At 54.2% G+C, this 27,793-nt stretch overlaps 1 protein-coding gene and 1 long non-coding RNA gene across 4 annotated transcripts; one reads left to right on the forward strand and one right to left on the reverse strand.

Moving 5' to 3' along the window:
* Positions 1-2: 2 nt before the first annotated feature.
* On the reverse strand, positions 3-27,250 carry Fignl2 (fidgetin like 2). 3 transcript variants are annotated; one of them, XM_074083422.1, is made up of 3 exons: positions 19,699-25,243; positions 19,493-19,580; positions 3-4,409 (listed from the first exon to the last, which is right to left on the reverse strand). In XM_074083422.1, the coding sequence occupies exons 2-3, from the start codon at positions 19,512-19,514 to the stop codon at positions 2,419-2,421; spliced, it is 2,013 nt and encodes a 670-aa protein (XP_073939523.1). In that variant the 5' UTR covers positions 19,515-19,580; positions 19,699-25,243; the 3' UTR covers positions 3-2,418. The 3 variants fall into 3 exon arrangements, 2 of the variants coding, with proteins under 2 accessions (XP_073939523.1, XP_073939524.1); XR_012450840.1 differs by lacking the exons at positions 19,493-19,580; positions 19,699-25,243 and having other exon boundaries at positions 3-1,593; positions 2,273-14,843; XM_074083423.1 differs by lacking the exons at positions 19,493-19,580; positions 19,699-25,243 and adding an exon at positions 27,028-27,250.
* On the forward strand, positions 3,021-25,340 carry LOC141425754 (uncharacterized). The gene is made up of 3 exons (XR_012450841.1): positions 3,021-3,120; positions 16,405-16,526; positions 25,212-25,340. It is a non-coding gene; the product is annotated as an uncharacterized lncRNA (long non-coding RNA).
* Positions 27,251-27,793: the final 543 nt, after the last annotated feature.

A 27,793-nucleotide genomic window follows, 5' to 3' on the forward strand; every position in this document is an offset into this window, starting at 1 on the left:
TCTGGAAAGCACATCATCACTTTAATACTGTGTAATACTTTCTTTTAAAATACAGTCTCTTCTGAGGTAGACAGACCACAACTGCAGAGCATCGTCAGACAGGAGATAAATACGTCCATGTACAACACACAGCAAAATGAGGTAGAAATGGTTACAGCTGGAGGATCCCAACCCAATCTGAGTGGAGGAAGCAGAGGGCCAGCGTGCCCTGCCCACACCCGGCCCCTGGATTCTTTGGTATGTCCCCCCACCCACACACACACACGTTGCCAGGGCTGGACTTGCCCTGCCTCCCCGCCCTGTGCCCTTGAGGTAGGGGCCATAGACTGGGGGCTGTCTTCTTGTGCAAAGCTCCCAAGCCTGGGGAACAGGAATATCCCAGCAGAGGAAGCAGTGGGGACCCTGGGGCTTGGTCCACCAGTTCTACCCCCTACACATACACATAGGGCTGCCTGCCTCTTGAAGGGATGGCTGGGATCCCAACCACACTTCCACAACACCCTCCACCTACCCACCCACACATACACCTGAGAGAACCCCCTCACTCCTTGCTCCCTAAAGGATCTTTGGCAGCAACACTGCTTTGAGGCACCAAGCCCAGCACTTGACTGGCTGGTTCCAGAGAGAGGAGGCTCATGGAGAGACCAAGGGTGAAAGGGGACACAGAGCAGCTTTCTATTAGCCCTCCTAGGCCAGCACCAGCCCTCAGCACCCTGGGCCAAAATGTCTCCCTCTGGGAGAGACAGGTGGCAGACTAGGACTGCAGGGGCAGGCAGGGAAGGGCAGGCAGGGAAGGACAGGAGAGGCTGGGGCAGGAGAGAGGAAAGGAGGGGAGGGAGGTGTCCCCCCCTTTGGACCAAAGCTCAGGGCTGTGAAATGGGGGACCATCAAGGAAAACTGATGGGAAGGAGAGGAATATGGTTGTCAGCAGGCTCAGAGCTGAGATGTCAGGGAAAATACCCTGCCCATCTCCAGGCCTAGGCCTGGGATTCTAGGGGAGCAGGGAGGCACATTTCTCAGGAACCTTCTCTGCTGAGGGATGCTCCTCCCCTCCCACAGCTGTCAGAGAGAAGGCTGCTGAGGGCTAGCAGTTGAATCTGAGCCCAGCGGGACTTGTGGCTAGACCATCTTCCCTCCTGGGGGAATCCTCCACCAACGTTATTGGGTACCTCTCCCAAGGCAGGGAAGGGCCTAGTGAGATGACCTCTCCGGGAACTTTCTGCCTTCGTCACCTTCCATTTGGGCACCCTATCTAGGGCAAGAAATGTGGAAGAGCACCCCAACTCTGGATAGCCCTTCACAGAAAACCTGAAGCTGAGGGCTGGGGCCCAGAGGAGAAAGAAGCTTGAAAGGAGCAAGACCTACCCCCCCTCAAATTCCATCCCTCTACCCCTGCCCACAAACCGGGCCCTGGGGAGGAAGCCCTTACAAATACATTCTGCTTCTGTCCCAGGAACAGTGGGGTTGTGTCTGGGTCTTCCTCTGCCCTCCCCCCACGGTCTCTCGGAGTCTTCTGGGACAATTTGCTCCCCTGGATGGGGGCACACGGGAGAGCAGCCAAATTCTAACATTCTTTCTGAGGTCAGTTTCTTCCTGAGTTGTCAAAAGAAAAAGAAAAACAGCAAATTCTACACATCTTACAAAAATAAGAGGCCTAAAATATTAAACAAGCTACCTTTCTGGGACTTCCCCTCAAAACAAACAAAAAACCCCTTCTTTGGGTGTCTTTCTTTTTTTTTTTTTTTTCTTTTTTTCTTCTTTTCCTTTGCTTGTCCTCCCCTCCCCAAGACCCAGGGTTTCAGCTGGGTAAGGGATAAGGGAGTGGGTGAGGGATTTCCTACTCCCCCCTCCTCAGCCCCAGGAACCTCCAGATCTGCCAAAGGACAGGCATGAGACAGAATGAGAGGGACAGAAGGCAGGGAGGGGCGTTGGAGCATAGGGACCGGTAGCACGGGCACACCAGAATGAACAGGAGTGAGCAGAAGCACAGAGGATGATAGATGGAGAGATGGAGACAAGAGGGTGGAGCAAGAGGAAGAGGGACAGCGTCGAGGGTTGGCGGGGAGGGTAATGACAAAGTGAGGGGAAGAGAATACTAAGCAAATGCAGAGGGGGAATGGGGAAGGAGAGAGCCATTCGGACAGAGAGGACACAAAAGGATTGCGGCGAGAGAGCAGGAGTTCCTTAGGCCCCGGGTGCCAGCCCATGTGGGCCTCCCCCCATCCACCCGGCAGACATGGCGAGCTTCCCGTCCACAATAAATAGGAAAAACCTGAGTACACGGCGCATATGGCATCGATCTGCCTAGCAGAGCATTTTCCTTCCCACGAAAAGCAAATCCACCGGCAGAGCCCTCACAACTCCTACGACGCGGAGGGAGGGAGGGCCGGGGAGTCCCGCGGCCTCCCCCGCGCGCCATCAATGTCCGGAGCCGTACATTTTGTCCCACTCCACGAACGAGTCCAGCTCCTTGGGGGAGGCCCTGGGGCCCACCTTGGCCAGCGCCGCCTCCAAATCCTTGTAGGAGAGGGGACGCTGCAGTCCCGGGAGGCCCGCCGCAGCCGCTGCCTGCTGGCACAGCTGTCCCAGCTCGCCCCCAGAATAGCCCTGGGTGCCCTGAACTAGGGCCGCGAGCTCTCGCTCGCTCAACGCGCAGCCCTGCTGGGCCAGCGCCCGCTGCAGGATCTGTCCTCGGGCGGGACTGTCGGGCAGCGCCACGTAGAAGCGGAGGGTAAAACGCCGGCGGGTCGCCTCGTCCAGCACCGCAGGCCGCGAGGTGGTGCCCACGACTAGCACGCCGTCAGCCCGCGCGCCGCAGCCGCTGTCCAGGCAGGCCAGGAGCGGCGCCTGCAGCGGGGCGCTGGCGCCGTCGTCCCTGGCGCAGAGCAGCGCATCCAGCTCGCTGATGAGGAGCACTGCAGGCGGGCGGCAGCGCGCGGCCGCGAAGGCGGCCTGGAGGAGGCGCGCGCCCTCGGCGGCGCCCGGCGCGGCCAGGCTCGCACCGCGCAGGCGCAGCAGCGTGGCGCCCAGCTGTGTGGCCAAGCAGCGGCCGAGCAGCGCTTTGCCGGCACCTCGCGGCCCAAAGAGCAGCACGGTCCTCGGAGGGCGCGGGCTGCCCGGGTAAGCGGGCGGCCTCAGCAAGGGCCACACCAGCTCCTCCTCCAGCGCCGCCTTGAGCGCGCTCTGGCCTGCCACGTCTGCCCACTGCACCGGGGGCCCGCAGTCCACCATCTTGCTGGTCACCAGTTCTAGCGCCCCCGGGTCCACACCTTTGGGAGAGTCCCCCGACGGCACTGCGAAGCCTCCTCGTGGAGTTGGCGCCGGGGTCCGCTCCGGGAATTTCTCAAAAGGCTCAAGTTGTGGGCCGTAGACGGAGGAGCCCAGCACCTTGAGAGGCACGCCGCCACGGTATTTGCCCGACGCCTCCTCCGCGGCTCCCGGCGGCTTCGCCCGGAACCCGTTGCCGCGACACTCGCCATTGTCCGCGGCGGGGTAGGAGGTGGCGTCGGCCGCGGGGGCCTTGGCGGGCTCGTAGACGTACTTGCGGTAGCGGTCCTCTGCGCCCTCATCGGCCGCCTTGCGCTTCAGCGACACGCCGGCCTCGGCGCCCGCCACGGCCGCCTGGAAGCCGTAGGAGGTGGGCGCGGGCCGGGGCGGCGCGGGCGCGGGCAGCGGTGTGGGCGCCGCCAGGCCCGAGGGTAGGTAGGGGGTCGGGGGCGCGGCGGGGGGCGCCGGGAGGGCGCCGTAGCCGGGCTGCGCCGCGTAGCCCCCCGCGGGGTAGTTGTAGAGCGGCGCCGAGGGGCCGTACCCCGGCGGGGGCGGGGGCGGCGGCTGTAGCAGCGCGGCCGGGGGCGGCGGGGCCAGTGTGGCGCTGGTCTGCGCGCAGTAGCCCGGTGCCAGGTAGCCGCCGCCGTAGCCCGTCGCGTACTCGGCCGGCGCCGACGGGCCCCCGCACGCATTGCCCGCATACAGGGCTTCAGGCAGGTTACCGGCTACAACCGGGGAACTCCCGAGGCCCCCGGAACCTCCCCCTGCGCCTGGCTTGCTTCCCGGGAGGCCCTCGTGGAGTGAGGCCAAAGGGTAGGGCGGCTCCGGCCCAGGCCAGGACTCAGGGTCCCCCTTGGCGCCATTGAGAAAGGTGGCGTCGCCGTAGCCGCCCAGGGGGGGGCGCTCGTAGGGCGAGTCCAGGACCCCCGAGTACTTCTCGGCGTAGCGCTTGAGGAGGTTGGAGGCAGTGAGGGCAGAGATGTCATCGTGGGCCCAAGCATAGTGGCAGCGCTGGCGACCCCCGGGGGGCAACTCCAACTTGTGGGCCGGCGATGGTGTGGTGGAGGAGACGTCCAGGTGCTGCTCTGGCCACTGGTTGAGGGGCTGGGCGTGTTCCGGTGTCCAGTGCATCTTCGACAGAGCTGCGGGGTGACAGGGAGAGGAGCTGGTGAGGTCCCGCCCACCGCCACTTTGTGACTTGTGACAGCACCCACTCCCTACCCTCCCACTCACTCTCCAGCCACCAAATAAATGTCCCTTCTGACCCAGATTTAGTTTCCTCAGAGCTAAGAAAGACTCACAAACGCCTTGGTTGTCTCTAACTGCACCCTGTAGACAAAGGTTGTGATTTTTGTCTTGGCCACACCAGCCCTGCTTTCTGTAAGGACACACGGCCCTGCCCAGACCTAATGGAGTGAAGATTCTGGCAGTGGGAAGAGTCAAACCCAGGTGAGGCTCAGTGGGTAACATGTTGCTGCTAACTGCTATGCGCTGACTGCGGCAGAGGCCCTAGGATTACCTAAAAGAAGAGTGAGGCCTGCTCAGGGCTTCTGGCCTGATGGTCCAGCAACTGGATATTCCTAGATGCTCTGTTCATCTCACCCTCCCCTGAGATCCCAAGGCCTTGCTTGGGCCCAAGGTCAGAGATGCTTGCAGAGTGGGGCAGCACCTCATCCACCATGGCAAACTACTAATTCGTCTCTGAGCTTCCTACTCACCAAATACAGGAAGATGTGATCCGAATCACAAAATAAGAAAACACCATTACTCAAAAGAAGCAAAAATGTTCGCGGCAGAGAGATCATAGAACTTTTATTCATGGACTTCGGGAAGCAGATGTGAAAGCTGTAATAACCTATCTCTCTTGATATCCCTTCCATGAATACAGAAACATTCCAAGGCTGTTTCCTAAACTATCTTCTAGCAATGGTCAAGGCATGAGCCATGCATGCACTGGTTAAAGGAACTTGGGGCCTGAGAAACAGAACTGTGGGCACATGACTCCATGAACAAGCCTGGCCCTAGGAAAAAAATGAGTTCATGGCATACCCAGGGACAGGTTTTGTGATATTATTTCTCAAACCTAAGGTTTTTTTTTTTTTTTTTTTTGGTGGTGGTGGGGATCAAACTCAGGGCCTCATACACACTAGGCAAACAACCAACTGAGCTACATTCCTAGCCTCAACCTCTGAGCTTTGGATGACCCTTTTATTAACAGAGTCAATCTCATTTTTCAGGGACTGGGGTTTTAACTAGGGCTTCAAGCTTGCAAAGCAGGTGTTCTACTGCTTGAGTCACAACTCCAGTCAGTTTTGCTCTGGTTATTTTGGAGATGGAGTCTCTCAAACTGTTTGCCTGGGCTAGCCTTGAACTGAGATCCTCCCAAATCTCAGCCTCCTAAGTAGCTAGGATTATAGGCATAAGCCACTGGCACCTGACATTCAGCAAATTTTTTTTATTGGTTTTGTGTATATATGTGCATTTGTTTTGTTTTTTCCTTCTTTCTCGGACTCCTCCCCTTCTCTGAGCTGCCCTCTTACTCATCCCTTCTGTCTTTGTTTTTGCTTTTGTTTTGCAGTGTTGGGGATCAAATTCAGGGCCCCATGCATGCCAGGCAAGCATTCTGAGCTGTACCTCTATCCCCTCTTCAACAGATTTTTATTGAGCAAATCTTAGGTGCTTTGCTAAACATGAGGTTAGGTTGAAAGGTGAACAGTATGTATGGCTTAGCCAGCTGGAAGGGAGAGAAGCAACATCCTCCCCAAATGAGAAAACAAAGGCGCTGGTGGCTCATGCCTATAATCCTAGCTACCCAGGAGGCAGAGACCAGGAAAATCAGAGTTCAAAGCCAGCCCTGGCAAATAGCTTATAAGCCCCTATCTCAAAAGTACTCAATGCAAAAAAAGGGCTGGTGGGGTGGGTTAAGTGGTAGAGCCTCTGCCTAGCAAGCATGAGGCCCTGAGTTCAAACCCTATACCGCCAGGAAAAAAAAACGTATGTGCCAGGGTCCTGGGCCTGGCAGCATGCCACCCATGGTTAAGAAGGCCTCACCAAGGAGGTGGTCTCTACTAGAACCTGAAGGGCAAGGAAACAAATTAACCAAACAGACTACAGGAAGCAGTGCATCCCTTATCACAGGAACAAACTTTTCAAGGTGCTGACACAATATATTCAGAAAGCCAGGGCTAGCTAGGCCTGGTGGCACACATGTGTAGTCCCAACATGTGTAGCCTCCAACTCAGGAGGTTGAGGAGGAGGATTTCTTAAGCCCAGGAGTTCAAGACAAGTCTGGACGACATAACAAGATCCCACCTCAAAAAAAGGAAAGGAAAGCTAGGATTGTGCAAGGTCACATGCCCTGTTCCCTTTCTTGGGGGTAGTTTACTGCTACCCTCTGGAAAATTACCATAATAAATCTGCAGATCTACACTGTCTCTGTGTGCATCATGTCCCCTTAGAAGTAGGGCTCTTATGCAGTGCTAACCTTCAGAACCACACACTGAGCCTGTAGACAGCACCAAGAAATGTTGGGTTGCCAGAACCTTAAAGGTGGGTACTTGCAGGGGGAGCAGGAGAAGAGACTGAAAGTAATAGAATTTTCTCAGGTTCTACATGGTTGGCCCTACTTGCAGCAGCTGGTGGACAGCAGCACCACCTCTGTTAATTCTCATTACTTTGTGGCTGTGACATGAAGTCAATGGCAGAAGACAGTCTTTGAGAATAAAATGATTTACTGTCATCCCACTACCCAAAGAAAGGTGTCAGCTATAGGTACTAAAGGGAAGGTAAATGAGTTCCAGAGGTTGCTTCATTCCCATAGGAAAGGGACATGGCCACCAAAGGCTCAAGGGAAAAACAGAGACTGACAGAGCTGGGGGAGGGGAATGTGCAGCTTTCCAGTTCTTACTGAGAGAGGTCTCCAAAGATCAGAGGCATTACCTGGTGTCAAAAGTCACAAGTGGTCTGGCTGCAAGGTTATAGGAGGAACATCAATTATACAAAAGCAAATATTGTTTTATTACATTAAACCCAAATCTGATTTTTTTTTGGTGGTGGGGGGGTCTGGGTTTGTTTGGTTGTCTTTCACTTACTGTTGTCTGTGTCTTGGCTCCCTAATTATAAACATGGAGAAAAGAGATCTGACTTTGATGATTGCATTTACCTTGAGCATACTAAACTGTGCAAAAGAGCAACCCTCTCCCAAAAGACAAGACACAGTAAAGAAGACTCTGGATCTAGACTTGTACACATACTTCCTTCTCCCCCTGCCAGACCTTCTACTACTCCTGCTTATCATGATGTGGTGATCTCCATCCCCTCATGCCTGGCCTCTAGCAGTCTTCACTCAAATCTTCACCCACAAACCAACAACTCTGGCCTGGTCATCACTGGGAGTCACTCTACATCAGAGCTTGTGGACCCAGGAACTCACCTCCAGCCCTCCACACCTGTCTTCCCAGCCTCTGTTTCTTCTTCTCAAGGACTCAGCCCCTCCCCAGGGGGAACCTTGATACCAGGCGCACTTTCTGGTTATTACCCTCAGAATCCTATCACCAGATACTTCACTGTAGACCATTTTACTCCCATTTTAACAGGGGAAAGAAAATTGAAGTCACTGGCTCCTTATTTTCACCTTTACCTACATCTGTATCCACCTTGAGGGTCAGAAGGCTTGATGGTCTACCCACCTCAGCCCTCGACACCAGTCAGGACCTTGTCCCATCAGTTAGTTATCCCTCCTTGCTGCCATGTGCTGGCTTCCTCCCCAGAGCAAGTGTAATGCTTTCCCATGTCCAAAGTCAAGGGATGTGTACAGGTATAGCCCTATGTGTGTGTCCATTCTGGTGCCTGATGCATCTGTGCGAACACACACTCCAGAGCAGTCTCCAGTGCTTTCCTGACAGACCCAGGCCACCTTTTTCCCCTCCCCATGCCTGGGTAAACAGTGCTGTCTTTATGCCCCTACTGCAGCCTTTCTCTCACAGACACCTAGCTCTCAAGCTCCTGCCACTCTGCCTCTGCAGGGCCCTTCAGGGGTAATCTCCCAGGAGCATCTCCTCCCTCCCTTCCAACTCACAGACCATACTGCTGTCCCCTAAGTCAGTTGAGTTGGAGGTGAGGAAAGACCCAGGACTTGGAGGAAAGTGTGGGCTTTGAGTCAGGGAGGCCTGGCTCGAATCCAGGCCCAGGCACTTAACTGTGTGAACCTCAATTCTCCAACTGTTAAAGGGCATAATACATGCCAAGAAGAGTGGCTGGGAAGATTTCAAAAAATAATAAATGGAAAGTAGAGTCCAGTGTAGGGCACAAAGAAATATAAATAAGAGCCCAAGCCATGCCCAGAACTCAGACCTCACCCAGTGACTGATCAAATCACTTCCCCTGGGGTCTGGGAGATTGCTACCAGCTCTGCTATGACAGAACAATCCTCATGCCATTTCCCTAGCCTCTATGCACCCAAGGGAGAACCAATTGTATGCTTTCCCTGCCTCATTAGCCCTAAGATCAATACTGTTACTGTCCCCATTTTACAGATGAGGAGACTAAGGTACAAAGAGATTAATAACCTCTTCAGGGTCACACAGCTGCTTATAGTAGAGATAAGAGTCAAAGCCCAGGCCCTTGACACTTGCCTACACTGCCTGTCAAGTCCAGCCTTTTGTTCCCTCAGCCAGGGGAGAGAGAGCCCAAGGTCATGACACAGCCCACACCAGCACTCACTTACTCTGGCCTCCTACGGAAACAGCTGCTCTATTTGCCTGTAAACATGCTATGTCCCATGTGCTTATATTTCCCTTCCACCCAGACAGAATTTGTGTCCTCTCCTGGCAAGACAGCCCTAGGAGGACTGTCCCTTTCCCTGTGCACATGCTGTCAGACAATCACACACACCCCTGGGCTGGTCAGACTATTTCCGTCTGGGTTTTGTGGACTTCCCTAGTGGTAGCTGGGACTCTATGGAGATGCCTTCATTTCCTCAGCTACCCAGTTTGGGAAGCCCTGGTTGGCTCCCCATAGAGTGCAGTCCTTCAACCTTACAGGCAATCAGTAAGTAATTACAGAAATAATTAGTGGCTGTAAGAATAAAATAATTCCTAAAACCCCTCCTCTCGTTTATAGGAAGTCTTCCAGCATTGCTGAGCAAGTGATTCAGCCTTCACAACTGTTCAAAAACCCTGCACTGGTTTCCGCAGTGGTCTTGCTGCCCACATGTCCTGCGGGGTCCTTTCCCATCCCTGTGCACCAGACTTGACTCAGCCATTGATATTCCACCCCTACCCCCACCCTGGCATCAACAGTAACACCTAACCTCACTAGGCTTCACTTTCTTCACACTGTTAATTGAGACAGTTGGTTTCAGTGGGTAGATCTCAAACTTTGCTTCTTCACTAGAATTCTAAAGGGTTTCTAAAAAATCTGATACATAATAAAGTCTAAGTTTATACAGGGTGGGGTCCCCAACCACATAAGGGCCCTTCAGTGCCAGGTGCCAATGGCTCACGCCTATCATCCTAATTACTCAGGAGGCAGAGATCAGAGGATTGTGGTTCAAAACCAGCCCTAGCAAATAGTTTGAGAGACCCTATCTCAAAAAAACAGGTCACCAAAAAGGGCTAGTGGAGTGGCTCAAGGATAGGCCCTGAATTCAAACCCCAGTACTGCAAGGGGAAAAAAAAAAAAAAAAAGCCCTTTCAGATCTTACAGAAATTCTATGATTCTGGATTCTGTTACCCACAGGGGAGGAAGAGGACCAGGCTAAATGGTTATAAGGGGTAGGCTAGAGGAGGGGCAGCTGGACAGGCAGCACCAAGCCTGTGTGGAGCAAGAGCCGATGCCCCCTTCTGGGCAAGCCTCTCTGGCTCCATTATCTCAGCCTGGAACAAAGGGGCTGGAGAGGAGAATCCCATTGTGGGGCCTCCGTATGGAGATCTCATTAATCTATTCACCGAGGCTCCCACAGGCCTTTTGTCACAGGCTTTTTGTCTCCTGCTCACAACTGGTGCCCTCGGGGGCCTGCGGTCCCTGGCAGAGCTTGATCGGGGCTGTGCCCCTCCTCCAGGCCCTGCCCCTCATGCCAACCCCCACCTACTATAAGAGGACAGGAGAGAGAAAATGACAAGAGGACTCTGGAGGACTAGTCACCTGCCACAGTCCTTATGCCACCTCACAAAAATCTACTCCCCCAGTGCTAGGCCAGAGAACAGTCCCTGGCTTACTCTCAGAACCCTGCCTGGGGGATTCTCGGGCCTGGCACAGCATCTAGTGTGAGTAGAACTCAATGAATGTCTAGAGAGGTGGCTACAGCTCACTTTCTGCAGATGCACTGCCTTTCAGCCTCCCAGCACTTTCACCATACCTTCAGGGCACCAGTCTCACCATGTGCCAGCTGCTAGAGGGACAGAACTGGGGCAAACTGACCCTGCTCACCAACTTGATCAGCTAACAGGGAAGATATGGGGATATGGTCCACAAGAAAGGAAGGAAGAAAAGAAAAAGAAGAAAGGAAGGGTATGATGGAGGAAGAAGGATGGGGAGATGTTGGCCAAAGAATACAAAATTTGAGTTGGGAGGAACAAGTTCAAGAGATCTATTACACATCATAGTAACTATATCAATAATACATTGTAGACTTGAAAATCGCTGAGAGTTGATTTTAAGTGTTATCACTACAAAAAAAATATATGAGGTAATACTCGTGTTAACTAGTTTGATTTAGCCATGCAACAGGACTGGTAGAGTGGCTTAAATGGTACAATGCCTGCCTAGCCATATAACAGTGTATACACATCAAAACATGTATACCACAAATATATTTAGTAATTGTGTTGCCAATTTAAAAATAATGTTTTAAAATGAAAATAATCACTTCTATCCTTAGATCACAGACAACTGTTGATTTTCAGTGTTAATGAGTTTCGGTGTTAATCACAGGAATATAGTTGATCCTCTCTTTACTGTCTATGAATATCACAGGTCTCTCTGATCCTTTGTTGTGGGGGACTTGCCCAACAAAGCCCTGCTCATTCAGACCTACAGACAGGCCTCTGCTCATGAAATTCATCTGTCTGTTATGCCCTCCCTGTGCCAACTAAGTTTTTCCCATCCTTTAAGGACCACAGCAGGTCCTGTTTCTTTCATACATCCTCCCTGACTACCTCAGCACCAGTTGACCCTTCACCTTCTTGGGGAAGTTAGAGAAAGTCCCTCCTGGCGGCAAAAACAGAGGACAGATGAGCTGAGTGCTTCCTCTTGTGCCCTGATCCCCTCCCCTTTCAGCACTCAAAGACTTTGTTCCCTGATTCTTCCCTCTCCTGCAGAGTCAGTTTCCCCCTGGACTGGACTGAGTCCTCATTAGTCCACAATATCACTCCCATTTGGGGTTGAGGGGAAGCCTGAAATAATCTCTTGATCCCGCTCCAATTACATCCCTACCTCCTATTTATCTTACCCTCCCCCACCCACACACAGTTTAAGTTGCTTATCTTGCTATTTCTGCTCCCTCTCCTTCCCTTTCCTCTTGAACTCCGTCAGCCATGCATTCATGCCCAGCATTCTACCCACCTGCATCCTTAATGGCCCTCATCCTTCCTGTGCCACATCTCACCCAGTCAATCACCCTTTCTTGGAACCAAAGGCCCACAGGCTGCCCGTTCTCATCTCTTCTCCCCCTCTCTTTGGCTGCCTTCTGCCCCTCTAACTGGTCCCTCTAACCCATGTAGGCCCGGGCTCCAGCCTGTGATCTTCCTTCCCTGTCCATACAGTTCTTTGGATGATCGCATCAGACCCGCATGTTTGACCCTGGCCTATGCACTGACGTTTCCTAGATGGGTCTGCAGCCCAGATTTCTCCCTTGCACGCCAGGCTGGCATATGCAATCTTCTTCCTGACACCTCCACTCAAATAAACTAAATGGCAAAATTAACATGTCCCAAAACTCATCTTCTGGCTTCCCCATCCTACCTCCAACCTCCCCTCCTCTGTCTCCTCTTTGCAGGAAATGGCACCTTTGTCCTTTCTGGTTGCTCAGGCAGAAATCTCAGGAGAGGAGGAGGGGGTCATGCTCCACTTCCTTCACACTTCAGACCAACAAATATGACTGCCCTGACTTCAAAGTGTATCCAAAATGCAACCACTTACCATCTCTAGGGACACCTCTCTCTTACCTCCCAGTTTCTACACCGATTTCCACTCTGTTCTCTACACAGTAGCCAGGAGGATCCTCAGAAACATGTCTGATCAAGTCATATCTTCCACCCAAAAGTTTCAGTGACTCCACTGCACTCAGATTAAAAGTCCAAGTTCTCACAGTGGCTGACCTGGTCCTAATGATCTGTCTTTCCACCTCACCTGCCATCCCTTTCTCCTGGTTCCTCCATCTCCTTTAGCCACACTGACCTCCTGGCATCTCCTCCCACTCTGGGGCACTTGCCCTTCCTGTGTGCATTCTGTGCCAGGAGCTCAATTCAGGTTTCTGCTCAACTGTCACCTCACCTCAGACACTGATCCCTCAACCTGCCTCTTTGTGGCACTCATCCTGTCTGACCTATTGCTTCTTATCTGTGTACCCACTAGAAAGTTCCATGAGAGCAGGAGCTTTGTTTTGTTCATTTTTGTATCCTAAACAGCTAGGACAGTGCCTGGCACACAGTAAGTTCTTAGTAGACCGTAGTGGGGCAGGAAATGTGGCTCAAAGGGCAGAGCAACTATCTCACAAGTACAAAGCCCTGAGTTTAAGCCCCATACCCCCAAAAAAAAAAAAAATAGACTGTAGGATGGATGGATGGATGAACAAAGATGCTAGAAACTGCCTGTGCGCCCAAACCAAGAAAAAGTCAGACTTGATTTAAGTACACACGGTGTGAAGGTAGCATAAGGGGAAGCCAGAGAATTATTTGAAGAATGGATGAGGAGGAGAGGCCCAGAAGGGAAGCTTGTGTCTGAGAACACCAGAGAACTACACAGCCCTGACCTGGTCGGAGCCCAGAGGCACCCATCCCAGCTTGCCAGAACCCCACCTGGCCTCCTCTTCCTTGTCTTTCTCCTGTTCCCCGCCCTCAGGCCTCTGGGAGAGGACAAAAGGGGCAATGGAATTCCCATCAAAGGCCACGGACACATGGTAAAGAGATCAGGGCCCTTGGGACTCTGCTTCCTGGAGGTAGCGAGGCCTCCCCGCCAGCCCGGCTCCTCTCTGAGGTGGGGGTGTGATGGGGGTGTGAGCTGCCTCTGGCCTCCTCATATGTCAAATGCCAAACAGCAGGACATCAGCTTGAGTGAAATTGGCCAATCTGAGCTGTGTGCACGTGTGCAAGCTTGTACACGCGTGCACACACACACACACACACACACACACACAAGCGCATGCGCTGGAAGGAGGAGGCAGTGCAGAAATCCCTGCCTGTGTCTGCGGTCAGGGCCACAGCCAGGCTGTGACCATCTGCTGTTATCTTGAGAGGCCAGGCCAGGGGCCAACACCCTTGAGAAGTAAGCCTTCCTTTCCTCCCAGCCTTCTAGTGTTTGCAAAAACTTTTATAGTTAGCATTCGGTTTCCTCCTCACTGTGTCCCTGACGGATAGCCATTACTCTACCTGGTTTACAGAAAAGGAAACGGGAGTTCAGAGAGGCCGTTATTCTCCCAAGGCCATAAGAGCTTATAAAAGGGGAATGGGAGTCAGCCCGTCCTGTCAGGCTCTCCCTACCCCAGCCTTGGCCAAGGTGTCTTCACTCTGGCTCAAAATAAATAGATCTCCAGGGCTAGGCTCTCAGGTATGGCCACCCACCCCTCCCCTGGTTGCTGCTCAGTTCCAGCCCAACCCAATTCTACCCCCTCTTCCAAGAAGCCTTCTGGACTGACATCCCCAAGTATAGTCTAGAGACCTATGGACTCCTTTCCCACTGGAAACTATCCGTTCCCCTGTGGCCTAGAGCCTCCCAAGGGCAGCTCAACCCCAAACCCCAGGCACAGGTAATCCCCTAGCCACAGAGAACCGCACAGAATTTCCACTTGGGGCAACCCAGTAGACTGGGGACTGAGCACAATGTGGTGGGAAGAGTCCTGCCCAAGGCCACACAGCCAGGAAGGGGCAAAAATGGCATTGGCCGCAAGGACTTCACTTAAACCTCTCAACACCACCTCTAATCCTTTCCCGTCCAAATGGCAGCCACTAGCCATGAGTGACTGTTTACATTTAAGTACTTTAAAACTTAATAAAATAAAATTCAGTTCCACAACCACAGAAGCCTCATTCCAAGTGCTGAATAGTCATGTGTGGCCGTGGCTACCACCCTGGGCATCACAACCAGTGATGGTGCTGCTCTGACCGCAACTAGGGCTCAGCTCTGCAGCACGGTAGGGAACTTCCTGATTACTAACCTACTATAGCTCAGGAGTGGAGTTTCCTTAGGCCTCAGGAGGTGTTCCTCAGGCTCCCACGGTGGCTTTACAACCACCCTGTACTCCGGTTTCCCCAAGATGCCACCCCTAGTCCAGCCTGTCTGGCCTGCCTGAAGAGAGGAGGGGCAGGCTTAAGAGCAGGAGACAAGGTAGGACAGGGCAGTTTGTCATCTGGCCCTCCAGGCTGTGCTTCCCTCCCTCCTCAGCTGCTCAGCACCCCCCCCCCGCCCCCCGCATCTTCATCAAATCCCAAGGACAGATGGGGGCTGGCAGAGAGGGAGAAATGTGACCACAGTGAAAGCACTCAGCAATGGTAACGGAGTCGAGGCAGGGGTCACAGCTGTGTCCCCCGAGGCTTGGGCAGTCCTTCATGTCCAGCCTTGATGTCTGACCAGGCCTAGGCTAAAGTGAATCTGTAAATGCTGGATTATTATAGTAGATACCACACCAGTCAAAAATGGGTGGTGTCTTGGGCTGCCAGAATGGCTCAAGCAGTAAAGAGCACCTGCTTTGCAAGCTTTGAGGCTTTGAGTTCAAACCACCAAAAAAAAAAAAAAAAAGAATCATCTCTCATCCATCCATTCAGCCCACATTCACTAGCCCCACCAGGTCAACCAGCCTAACCAGGTAGGGACATGGCTTGCTCTGATTTAATCCTTATTCTAGGATAGATGAAGATCCTTTGTCTCTGCCCAGTGGTCTGAGCAGGGTGGACAGCCCCTAAACCCCTCCCCTCAAACAGGCGGGCATGCATGCATTCAACATTAGAGTGCACGTACACACACACACACACACACACACACACACACACGCACACACACACACTCCCAGCTGCTACCACAACCCCCTCCCATAGTCTCCCTGGCCAATCACAGCCTGAAGGGTAAGTCCCACTGTCCAGCGCCCCCAGGGAGTGTATTAGCACATTTGAACCGCTCAACCTGCCACTGACAAAGCCTGGCTTGGGAGGACCACAGCAGTAGGAGTGGGGGTCTGTGGGAGGTGGCCTTCCCTCCGCCTCCCGGGGGCAAGCTCAGAACCAGATTAAGATTCTGGGGCACAGAGGAATTTGGGGGCCCCAGCTCCAGCAATGAGTAAGCAATCCATAAAATCCCATTTTACACACTCACTGATCAAACAGCCTATCTACTACTCCAGGACGTTAGAGGTGGCTTACAGACCTCCCCCGCTCTTGAAGAAGGTCCTGGAGAACCTGCAGTTGGATGCTGGGCACAGGCTCTCAACATTTTGGGAAGACTTAGTCCTACCCCAAGAGCTCAGGGACCTGCCTGTGCCTCCTGTAGTCTGGCTATTCTGGGAGCATGCCTGGCCTGGTAGGCACCTTTGTCTACCCTGGATGAATCACAGCTCTTTTCTCCTCTCCTTGCTGCCCTGGGGCTGCCAGGCCTTACTTCAACCTCATCAGAGCTGCTAATCACTTTTCCAGCTCCCAAACCCTCCTCTCCTCCCTGCCCCCTTCTTCCCAACAGTCCTACACTGTTCTCCCATGAGCCTCCTCCAGGCGCTGTCCTTTCTGGAGGAAGCTCTAAGCCCTGTCCTCCCACCATCTCGCTTCTGAGGTGGGGCAACAACCAGGAACTCAGGGCCACCCCAAGCCATTTCCCTAGGGAAGCTAAGCAGGGAGAACCAGCCTAGATTCCCCACAAATTTGTCTACCTCCCGCCTGAGTTTTGAGCAAAAGAAAACCATTCTAGCTAACAAGTATTCTTCTCTGAACCAAATAGCATCCAAGAGAGGCTCCAGGTGATCAGCCACACATCTGAGAGGAGCAACAGCTAATTTGGGAGCTTCCTCACACCTGCTGGAGATGGGCCAAAGGGCATCCTCACAAGTCCACCGAGGCCAGGTAAGAGTTGGGACTGGGAATCATTTTGAGGATAGCTGAGCCCACCCTTCTCACCACCCTCAAGCTACAGTTGAAACAGATTAGGACAGAGTTACTCCTGAAGCCTGGGGACAAGGTGGAGAGGGACTTAGTATAGCCCTGTCTCTGCGTTTCCCAGAGGGCTGGAAGGGCAGGTCCAGAGGTCACTGCATACTAGTCTGAGGCCTGCTCTCCATCATGGTATGGGGAATTACCTGGGGGCCTCCACAGTGGCGCACACGCCTTCCCTTCTTCTCCCCTGGCAGACTGCACTCTCCCCTCCCCCGCCCCATGACAGCCTAGACCCATTATGGACCTGAGTAAGGCAGGTATCTGAAGGCCAGCCCAAACACTGACCATCCCAGAGAGCGGGAAGTCTGTAAGCACACTCTAGCAAGCCAGGAGACTTCCTGGAGGTCACAGTCCTTCCTTCCCATGGCCCATTTGTTGTAGGCTCAGCTGTGGAATCAGCCCCTAAGACTAGGGACAAATGCTTGGATCTGTTTCCCCCAGTATGGAATTGGACGGAGGGCAGCACCCCTCAAAGCTGAGCAAATGAAAAGGCTGGAGGCGTTGAGGGGGGGCCCACGGCTAAGACAGGGAGCATCAGGCCTGTCCTACTCCACTAAATAGGTCCCTCAAAGGCTGGTTTGGTCCTTCAACCTGGGAGAGCTGTGGATGTGGGGTTGTCTTCTGGCAGGAAGGATCCAACAGGTTTGAAGGTGACTCCCAGGAGAGAAATGTAACTTGTGAGCTACTCCTTGCCCCGAAAGAACACTCTCCTACAGAAGTGCGCTCCTTGACCAGCTGACAATTGTTGAAAATGCAGTCTGAGTCCCAAACCATAGCTTCCCAGGATATCCCAGCCAGACCCTGCCCCCTGACCTGCATCCTGTGACATCTCTCACCAGACATCGTCCAGGAGCTTCTCCTCCGCCAATAGAGGGAGGAGACCTACGGCCCTGCCCTGCCTTGATCCCCTTTTTGTCACTTTTTTTCCTAGTACTAAGAATTGAACTCAGAGCCCCATGCATGCTAGGCAAGCACTCTACCACTTGAGCCATGCCCCTAGCATCTCCTTTGAATCTGCCCAGGCAACATCACCTGCCCCAACTTCAGGTCCTTTTTTTTTTTTCTTTTTGAATTACTGGGGGTTGAACTCAGGGTCTACACCTTGAGCCACTCCACCAGCTCTTTTTTGTGATGAGTTTTTTCAAGATAGGGTCTTGAGAACTATTTGCCCATGCTAGCCCCAAACCATGATCTTCCTGATTGATCTCTGCCTCCTGAGTAGCTAGGATTACAGGTGTGAGCCATACGCACCTAGTTTCAAGTCCTTCCTGAGAGCACATAATGCCCAGACCAAACTTCATGCTAAGCCTGTTCTCACTGCCCCTGGGAATCTTACAATTTCTAGGAATCTAGGTAAGAATCTGTAGGGCCCACAGAGAGTTTGACTTAATATGCACCATTAAACATCTCTGCTCTCTTCCTCTAGAGTCCATAGGCTGAGACCCCAGAGGCCCTATGTCACCATCTCTTGCAATCACCCATCAAGGTGGTCACCATTAACATTCTCTCTGAAATGACCCACAAAACTCAACACAGCTGTCCCCACCTCTGAACTCACTCCCTCTGCTCCCTGCTCTCCTACCTCCTCTTTTGCCTCACTGCCAGGGAGGTCTACCTATCCAAAACACAGAACCCATCTCGCAGACCACAAAGGGGAGACAGAACCCTCAGCATAGCCAGGGTTCTTCCTTTGTTCCAGCCTGAGACTCCTTCCTGCCCCTCCAGCTACATTAGTCCATTCTCTGGGCCTCACATGGCCACATTGCGAGGCCTTTGCTCCATCTCGTTTCTCTCCGCACATTCTGCAGGTGGTGTGCACCCAGGCTTTTTAGTCACTTTGACGCTGAGGATCCCTCTCTGGGCAAGTCCCCTAGCACCTCTGTCCTGCCACTTAAATGCCTTATTGAGCTGACATCACTTGTTAAATGGCTCCAGGTTCCCTCCCCTGCTCACCCCCTGCCTGTGAACTTCTGCATGAGTGAGAGTTCTCTGACCCAGTGCCCCTTGCTGCTTTCTCCCACCCTTCCTTCCCTCGTCACCCTCCCATATATGATACTAAGCAGGGAAAGGCAGGGTCCTGGAGCAAGGCTTGTCCATACTGTTTTATAGTAACAATTATGTTGTCTTAATACAGCCAGCCCTCTGGAGCCACCACTTCTGCATCCTCAGATTCAACCAACCACAGAGGGAAAATATTCAAGAAAAAAATTTGCGTCTGTACTCAATGTCCAGACTTTTTTCTTGTCATTATCCTCTAAATACTGTATGGCAACTATTTACAAGACATTCACATTGTATTAGGTATTATAAGTAATCTAGAGATGGCATATATCATATAGGAGGATATGCGTAAGTTCTATGCAAACACTACACCATTTCTTCCTTTCTTTATTTGGCGATACTGGGGTTTGAAGTCAGGGTTTTGCACTTGGTAGGCAGGCACTGTATCACTGAGCCACACCTCTAACCCACTATACCATTTTGTATAAGGGACTTGGGCATCCATGGATTTTGATATCCACATGGATCCTCCTAGGATTTCAGTGCCCACAGAGGTCCTGGGACCAATCCCCTGCAGATACCAGGAAGGACAACTGTAATTCTTTTTTTTTTTGCTTTCCTGGGGATTGAATCTAAGTCTCTGCACATGCTAAGCATGCAGTCTACCACTGAGCTACACTCCCGCCTCTGTAATTAATTTTTTTTTAAGATTAGTTTTTTTCATTGCAGTCAAGGACCTGCATTTGAATACTGTGCTCTACCTGGAATCAATTCCCTTCCCAGCTAAGTTCCTCACCCTCTTTCTTGTTTTTGGTAGGCCTAGGGTTTGAACTCAAGGCTTCACTTGAACCATGCCTCCAGTCCCAAGTCCTCACCCTCGTGTGGAGACAGCAGCATAGCTGGCACCAGGCTGTTGGAGAACTGATAACGCAAGGAGCTGAGGCATGAGGCAGACACAGGCACCTAGGGAAGGAGATATTTGCCTGTTGTTCGGTCCAGTTGGAAGCCACTGCTATCTTGCACTGGGCAAGACCTTTTCAGGGCCTGTGACCCCTCAGGGTGGGTGTATGCTGGGGCTCACCTTTGCTCAGGAGTTGGGATGGAGGACGTGGTCAGGGCTCTTTGCCAGATTTGAGCCATAGGCCCCTTTTGTAGCTGGGAAACCTGTGGGCTGTTCTCAAAAACACTTTTTTAACGTATAAAATAAAAATACATGGATCTACAAAGAGAATGAAAACAATGGAGAACAATTCTATCTGTGACCTCCTCAGGGGCCATGAGCCAAAAGCCCAGGGTCTCTCCAAGCCCCTCCATTGCCCCTTTGCCCAGCCAGGCTTAGGATCCAGGAGCCTTGAGTCCATTTGGGTGGCATGCAGTCTCCAAAGAGCTTAAGTTTAACATCTGGGTGATCTATTTCCCTGACTCCCACTATGCCCCCTCCCTATGCATGGGGATGGGTGAGACACGCCTCCACAGGGGTCTGACCAAAGGTGAGGAAACAGGCTCTGGCGGCCCACCCAGGTGTCCTGGGGCTGCTGCAGTCCCTCCCCAGCCCTGGGGTGCTGAGCTGAGTCACTCAGCTATGTAGCCTGGCCGGTTCACCTGAGTGTGAATGGGTAGTGCTGTCCTCAAAGGGGTGGCCCCACACCTGCAGGGCCATAGGCACGGAGAGAGCAGGACAAACTGGGGAAGGGTGCTAGGCAAAAGCTGCCTGCTCCTGGGTGGGATGCTCAACAGAGGAACAGGGCCTTACGTACCCCACAGTTCTCTTAGCTGAGTCACCAGGCTAGGACAGGGGCCACCCACCCAGGATGTCTGGCTCCACGTGCTTCTCTGCCTCTCATGAAATGCTATTCCCACTTAACAGCTTAAAAAAATGGGGTACTGGTAGATTCCTACCCTCATCAGCCTCCCCTCTCCCCCTTAGTCCTTCTTCCTTCACCCCCTCCCATACTTGGCCTCAAACCCCAGAGCTTAGCACATTTCAAGATTGTTCTCCTGAGACCAAGTAAGTTCTTGCCCAGGTCTGAGGAGCTTAGGCCTCAAGGTGAAACTCCCAAATTTTGGTTAGGGTCACTATCCTCCACTCCCTCAAAAGAAGCAAATGCTCTATAAAAGATTTCTGGCTTCATAGAAGACCTTGGCTCTGTCAGGAACCTGCAAGTTCTAGAAGCTATGGAAGTGCTGAGCTCCCCATCAGCAGGACACTGGTAAGCAGAAGCTATCTTTGCTGGAGGAGTCTTCCCAGGCCCAGGAAGGCCCTTCCCCTCCTCTGGGCAGTTCCTTGGCTTCTCCATGTGGGTGTTTACTGGACACTGTACACTCAACATGTACCAAACTGAACTCCTGGCCTCCTCCTACCCCAGTACTCCATCAAGACAGCTCCATCTTTCTCCATGAGGGGCTCAAACTTTAAAACTCAGGCCTGAAGAGGGCTACAGAGTGGAATCCCTGGGCTCATAAGAATGGCCAGGTCATACGGGACACAGTCTGCTTGGAAAGGAAGCCCCCCTCCTAGAAGAGAAGGCCCGGTGCATGTCATTCTAAAACTCATGCTGAAATTTAATTGCCATTGTAACACTATCGGGATGGGACCTTTAAGAGGTGATGAGGCCATGAGGGCTTTGCCCTCAAGAGTGGATTAAGGTCATGCTGCAGATGTAGCTAAGTGGTAAAGCACTTGCCCGGGTGCACAGAATCTGGGTTCCATCACCAGCATGACAAAAAAAAAAAGACAAATAGCATTACTGCAGGAGAGGGCCAGTTATCACTGAAGTGGGCTTCTTGGTAGAAGGATGAGTCAGGCCATTCCATCTGGCTCACACTCGCGCGCCCTTCCACCATGTTGTGCCCAGCCAAAAGCTCGTCAGAGGCTGACTCCATGCTCTTAAGACTTTCTAGCCTCCCTCCAGAGCCATGGGCCAGACAAACTTTATGAATTCCCCAATCTACGACATGTCATAGTAGCAGAAAATGGACTAAACCATCCTGCCACCCATGAAGCACTGTCTCTGAATTGCGGCGGCATGTTTGGTGGTCAGAGTCCCCAGGGAGCCCAACTGCCCCAACAGAAGCCAACCTGCAGGCTGGGTGGGGACAAGGGCAGGAATTAACCTAAATCCACCACTTTTCTTTCCCCACTTACCTACAGGGAACAAACACCTCCCTAGATTCTTGAGCATGCAAGGGTCAAACAGGGCAGTGAGTCGCAGGTGGACTAGCTCTAAGCAGTGACTCTTGTCCCAGTCTCCTGCTAATTCCACTGACAGATCTCCCCCAGGACAATAACCTCCCCAGTCATCCACAGGGGTAAAGCCCTGCTGTTGGGTAGCTGGCCCTCCCCGCCATAGCCTCTCTACTGCAGACCATCTAGTATGCTCTGCACAGCTCTGAGCGTGCAACTGCACAGCCCACATGCCTTTGGTGGCTCCCTTTTCTACTCAGGAAATGTAGGGGCAGTGGTCCTAAAAGTATGGTCTGTCCCTTTGTCTCTTCACTGGTTCCAACATCTTCTAAGCTCCTTGAAGGTGGTACCACATAAAAAATATTGAATGAATGGCTACTTGGATAAAATACATAGAACCTGGCAGTTACCATTTAGGCTAAGAGCCTATGGCAAAGCTACACCAGGGCTGGGGACATTTCCTGACACTTTCTGGCCAGGTGAAAGGTGGAGATTTGTTAACGGAGACTCCCAGGGGTGAAAACTCCAGCTCAGGGCCTGGTATATAGGTTCCCAGTGGGTGTGGGGGGAATTGTGACCCTTACTGGGCACACTCTAGAACCTGGCCAAGGTACACCCAGGGCCTTGGGAAATGGTGGACATAGTAGATAGTCTGCCCCGGCACGGAAAGGGAACAGAGGAAGGCAGGCTTCCATCTCCCAGCATCTTTCCTGGCTCTCCTCTTGTCCACTCCTGAGCCCCACTCTCTGCCCTGACTACTTTGGAGGGGGCCTCAAAGATGACATGGCCAAGCTGTACGTGGCCAGAAGCTGAACATGTCCTCTTCTCCTTATTCCTACCCTGAGAGGTGGCTCTCTGGAATCCCTGGGCTCTAGAAGTGAGCACATACTGCACAAAGGAGCAAGTGAAGCTAGGGCCCATCTCACCATCGTGGGAGGCTTTTACTCCATTCTTGCAAATGAAGAAACTGAGACTGAAACAAATGAAGCCACTTGTCCAGTGTTACACATGATTTGTGGCAGGAAGGGTCAATGCAGGGCTTGGTCCCTACAGTGGGGGCCAGGACCGGTCATCATAAAATGGGGCTGAGGTCAAGGCTCAGTTCTCCCATTCACTGAGAACTCCCCGCCAAGCTCCAGTCCCTCGGGTGAATTCCAAAGGCTGACTGTCCACACTTCTGTAGGAAAGAACAAGACAGCAAGGCACCTGGGTGGGGCCCAGTGCAGTCTCTTTCCTCGCTGTGGCAAAACAGGGAAGTGTCACCTTCACGGCACTCACAGCCCTGAGTACTTTGACTTGGGTTTCTTCCCAATCCTCATTGAACCAGTTATTCAAAACCAGAATCCAGGTCCCCCAGCTTCCACCTCATTGAATCCTCACTACGATGCTTATAAGCAGGACGCCATTCTTAGTCCACCTTACAGAGAAGACTGTTTAGTAAGTGCTAGAGAAGTATTAACTGAGTTGCCATGGTCCTTATGAAATGCTCCCAGAAGAGCTAGACTTTCTTGCCACTCATCCTTGCTCAAGACAAGAAGACCCTAAGACAACAAAATCCCTACATAGTCTCTCTCCAGGCCACACAGTGGGAGATGAGGTGACCAACCCAACCTTGACCCAGGTAGTATGAACCTTCCCACTTGAAGGCTGGCCCAGCACCTCAATCACCCACCCCTGGCCTGTGGCTCATGCTGTCCCCCTGCCAGAACCAAGGACATGAAGCAGGCCATGGACTGGAGGTCAGATCAGACTCTGCCCTCACCACCTCAGAGGGGCTGGGCTAGGTTTCTGGATGTAGGGTCCCTAAGGGCTTCAGGGCTCCAGGGAGCCTCTAAAGGAGAATACAAAGTCTGGTGTCAATGGTGGTACACTTTTCTGGGGACAGTTTTCATCAGTTTCTCTGAGGGCTCTGTAAATCAAAAAAAAAAAAAAAAGTTATGGACCCCAGACTGGATTTTGTTGTTGTTGGCAGTGCTGAGGATGGAACCCAGGGCACGCATTCTGCTACTGAGCTGTACCCTAGCCCTATTTCTGGCTTCTTTGACTATAGGGAAAGACTTGGATCTAGAGAGGCAGGACCTCTCCGTCCTGATCTCCCTCATTAGCCCTCCAGGCCCAAAAGAAAGCAGGCTAACCCAAGAGTAAGACGGAAAAAACTGCCATCTAATACCAGGACATCCCGTGGTCTGTTGGGTGTGGCTCGCCCCCCCACCCCTACACACACACTGGCAAGCAGGGATGCTCAGCCAGCAGACCACAGGTGCAGCCAGGCCTTGGGTTTCCCTCTCCCAGATGCAGCCCTGCAAACTGAGTCACGCTCCTGTGGAGACTGGTTTCCATTCAATAGGGTGAAGGAGTCATTAACTGCCAAGTCAAGAAGAGGCACAGTTCTGCTAGAAGTGAGGGAGACCAGTCTGTCCCCTGCCCTCCTGGGCTGACCAGTGGTGGGGGGAGGGGAGATAGGGCTCTTAAGGGCCCAGCAACGGCAGCAGTAGAGCTGCTGGTGGAGAGTGGGGGAGTCTTGGCCCAGATAATAAGCAATTGTTAATGTGATCCATATGGCTCCTGACTGGCCTCTCTGTTTAACGGGATGATAATGGCGGGGAAAGAATGCTGGTCTGTAGGGAAGGGAAGGGGCAAAGTCCTCCCCAGACTTAGAGGGTGGGGAGGGTCATCAAAGAGGAGGAGGGGGAGGAGGAGGAGGAACAGAACCACCCAGGGGTCTCCACCACCCAGGAGGGTAGAGCCACTCATCTGAAAATGTCTAGATCCCATGCCTTGCAGGTTGCCTTGCAAAAAAGGTCCTTACAATCCCCCCACCAAAAAGGCTCCCAACGAATATTTATGGGGCACCCACAAGGTGCCAAGCCCTGTAGGGCCAGGGGCAAGGGAGTGTTTGCTCCACCTCTGGCCTCCCAGAGGCAAAGCCTAGTTTGGGCTCAGCCACAAAGGCAGAAGAGAGGCACAGGTTATGAGACTGGAGGGAGGAGCAAGTGACAAGGGGGGGCCTCTGGGGAGGCTACATAGGGGATGTGTGGCATCTGAGCAGGGCCTTGAAGAATGAGGAGGTTGTGGCAAGACGGGGACAATGGGGAAGGCATTTGGCTGAGGGAACAGCAGGAGCAAAAGCAGAGAGGCGTGAAATTGCGTGGAGAGCCTGAGATCTCAGCAATAAAGCAGCAGCCAGGGCAGGGGAGGGGAGGGACTCTTGATCCATAAAAAGCTGTGGCCATGGATGACCAGGAGGGAGGCAGGAAGGGGTCTTGCAGTTTGGGTTCCTCTCCCTTCCCTTCTTCTAGCTGTGTACTGGAATTATGCAATCAGAGGACCCTCAGCACAGGCCACCACCTCCCCAGAGTCAGAGAATGGAGCAGGGCCTTGGAGGCCAAAGTCATTTCTGTGTCTTTCAGCCCCCCTCTTCATCTCCTGGGGTGATGGGAAACCCTGAAGACTGGGGGTTATCTGGGCCTCACCAGGGGCAGTTTAACACCCCACACAGCTAAATACCCTTGGACCCAAGAGGACTTCCTCCAGAAGACGCTCCAGCAACAGCATGAAAGTCGCTTCTGGTTGCTGCGGACACCAATGGGACCGAGTGGAAATAAATGAAAGGGTGTTAAATATGGGAAAGGGGGATTTATGTATGAGGCCTGTCATCCCCGTCCAGCCCTGCCAGCTCGGTAAGCCCCACCCCTTTCCTCGCCCACCCCAGGAAGTCCCGCCCCGCCCCCTGCCCCGCAGCTCTCAGTGCAGCCGGGTACCCGCTCCACAGCGCTGAGCTGCCCTGAGCATCGGTCCTTGAGGGGGCTAAGGCACAACAGGAAACGGCGTTAGCTCCCGGCCCAAGAGGCTCAGAGAGGAGGACGGTTGCGGAAGGATGCTCAGGAGGTTCGGATTGGACCCCGAGAGGGTCCACAGGGCTACCTCTGCAGGGTCGGAGGTATTTCGACTCCAGCATCTCTCCCTCCACTCCTAAGATTCAGTGGCTCCCGGAAACACTCCGAATCCAGGGACCAAGAAGCCCCTACTTCGTAAGCCGAGAGTGGGGCTACAACTGGGTCCCCACTCCTCGCTGCGAAGCCGAGGGCAGGAGCCCTCGCAGCCCGTGCGACAACACAAACATTCTTCCGTCCTCTATTCTCCTCCAAATTAGGTATCCATGGAGACAGGGCCGGCAGCCTGACAGCCCCACGGCCTAATCCTGATTTAGTGACCATCCCTTTAACAGCCCACCCACCCGTCCACCCACCCCTGCGCTCCGGGCCGCCGCGGGGCGCAGGCTCCAGGCCGCTCGCCCTCTCCCCCGCACAGACCCCTCCACAGGCCCTCCACCAGCCGGGACACCAAAGCGGAATGGCCGGGGAGGGGAGCCAACATTTGCAGAGCGCCTACTGTGTGCTCGGCACTCTGCAGAAGACCCTCTTCAGAGGGGGCTCCTTCATGGCAATCCGAGTAAACCAGGAGAGGGTCTTTAAGTGGAGAAGTTTATGGGGCTCTCTCTAGAGAGCTGGGAGCTCAGGGGGGGTCTCGTGGCCAACAGCCCACGGGTGGAGGTACGCGCAGCTTGGTGCACCACCCTAACCCTGAGATGGGGGCTCTGCTCCACCGGGCCAGAGGAAAGGAATGAGTGCGTGTACGTTGGGGGCGCTGGGACCGAAGTAGCCTCATTCTCCTGTCACTGCCCCGACACGATGCTGGGGAATCTCCAGGCCAGTAACCCAGCCCCCACCCCCTCCCACACGCACAGGGGCCGCTGGACAAAGACCTGACGGAGTGGGAGGGGCCTGCGGGCCGGCCCTGGGCTCCGGCCGCAGGATCCTTCCGAGACCCGAACCCGCAAATCCTGCCTCCTACCCTCCCCCCAACCCCGCAGACTCCCCAGAGCCGGCTGCCTGCTGCTGCTACCGCCTCGGCACCAGTGGGGGCGACTAAGCGGGTGCCCGTCGGCGGCTGAGCGACGATCCCCTACCCTGCTTGCCCCCTCCCCCCCGGGAAGTGACCCTGGGCTCCCACGCACCCGTTCGGGTCTCTTGCTGGCCTTGCCCTCCGACCTCCTCCTAGTTGAACCCCGCGACCCACAGCCCCCGCCCTCTCGGGCCCTCGCACGGTCCCGAGCCTGCGGACAAAGCTCCGGACACCCCGACCCAACAGTCACCAACCCCTTGACCCCGGCCAACCCGCGCGCTCCCTCCCGTACCTGCCCCCTCCCGGGCCCGCGACCCGTACCTCGGCATCCCGGCCGGGTCCTAGGTGAGTGTGCGCGGCCTGGGGGGACGTCCGGCCCAGGGACCGGGGCGGGGACGCGGGCCGGGGGCGACAGGCCGGGGCTGGGGGGCAGCGGCGCTCACCATCCTGGAGCCGCTGCTGCTGCTGCGGCCGCCGCGGCCGGGAGCGGGACTGGGCAGTGGGGGTGGCCGGACAAGGGGCGGCCCCGGCTCCCCCAGCAGGCAGGACCCCCACCCCCGCCTCCCCTCGCCCGCCCCCAGCGCCCTCCCTCGCGGGCCCTGGCTCCCCTCCCCTTCCCCTGCTCCTCCCCTCCCGAGGGCCGGTCCCTCCCTCCCTCCCCACCCCGCCCGCCCCTCGCCCCCGCCCCGCCCCCACCTCCCCGGGGCTCGCCCGGCCCCGCCCCTCCTCCCAAGCTCTAAAAGAAATTAGCCACCGAGGGGGAAAAAAAAAGAGCAAATGACCCTTGGTGCGGAAAGTGTCCTTGCGCTCTCAGGCCGCCCGCCCCCGCCTTCCCGGCCGTCGGAGCGGGAAGTGGGGCCGGGGTGGAGGCCCGCGGGCGCGGAGGGGTGGGGAGGCGGGGAGGCCCGGGTTGAGCTCCGGGCCGCCGAGCGTGTCCACGGGGTGTGAGCGGCTTCCTGGGTCGAAGGGCAAAGGGGAGGGCGGCAAGCCCGGGCCCGCCCCGTCCGCTAGCCGGCCGAGAGCCCGTCTCCCAGGACCCGCGCCGCCCCAGCTCTATTGACTCGCGCGGACCTCCCCGCCCCCGGGG

This window comes from Castor canadensis, chromosome 8, assembly GCF_047511655.1.
Source record: "Castor canadensis chromosome 8, mCasCan1.hap1v2, whole genome shotgun sequence".
NCBI classification, from domain to species: Eukaryota; Metazoa; Chordata; class Mammalia; order Rodentia; family Castoridae; genus Castor; species Castor canadensis.

Coding starts and splice junctions, on each gene's coding strand:
- Fignl2 (XM_074083422.1), bottom strand. CDS start 19,514: ATGCTGCTGTCTCCACACGAGG. Junction 4,410..19,492: donor GCTGCTGTCTCCACACGAGG/GTGAGGACTTGG, acceptor GTCACCCCGCAG/CTCTGTCGAAGATGCACTGG.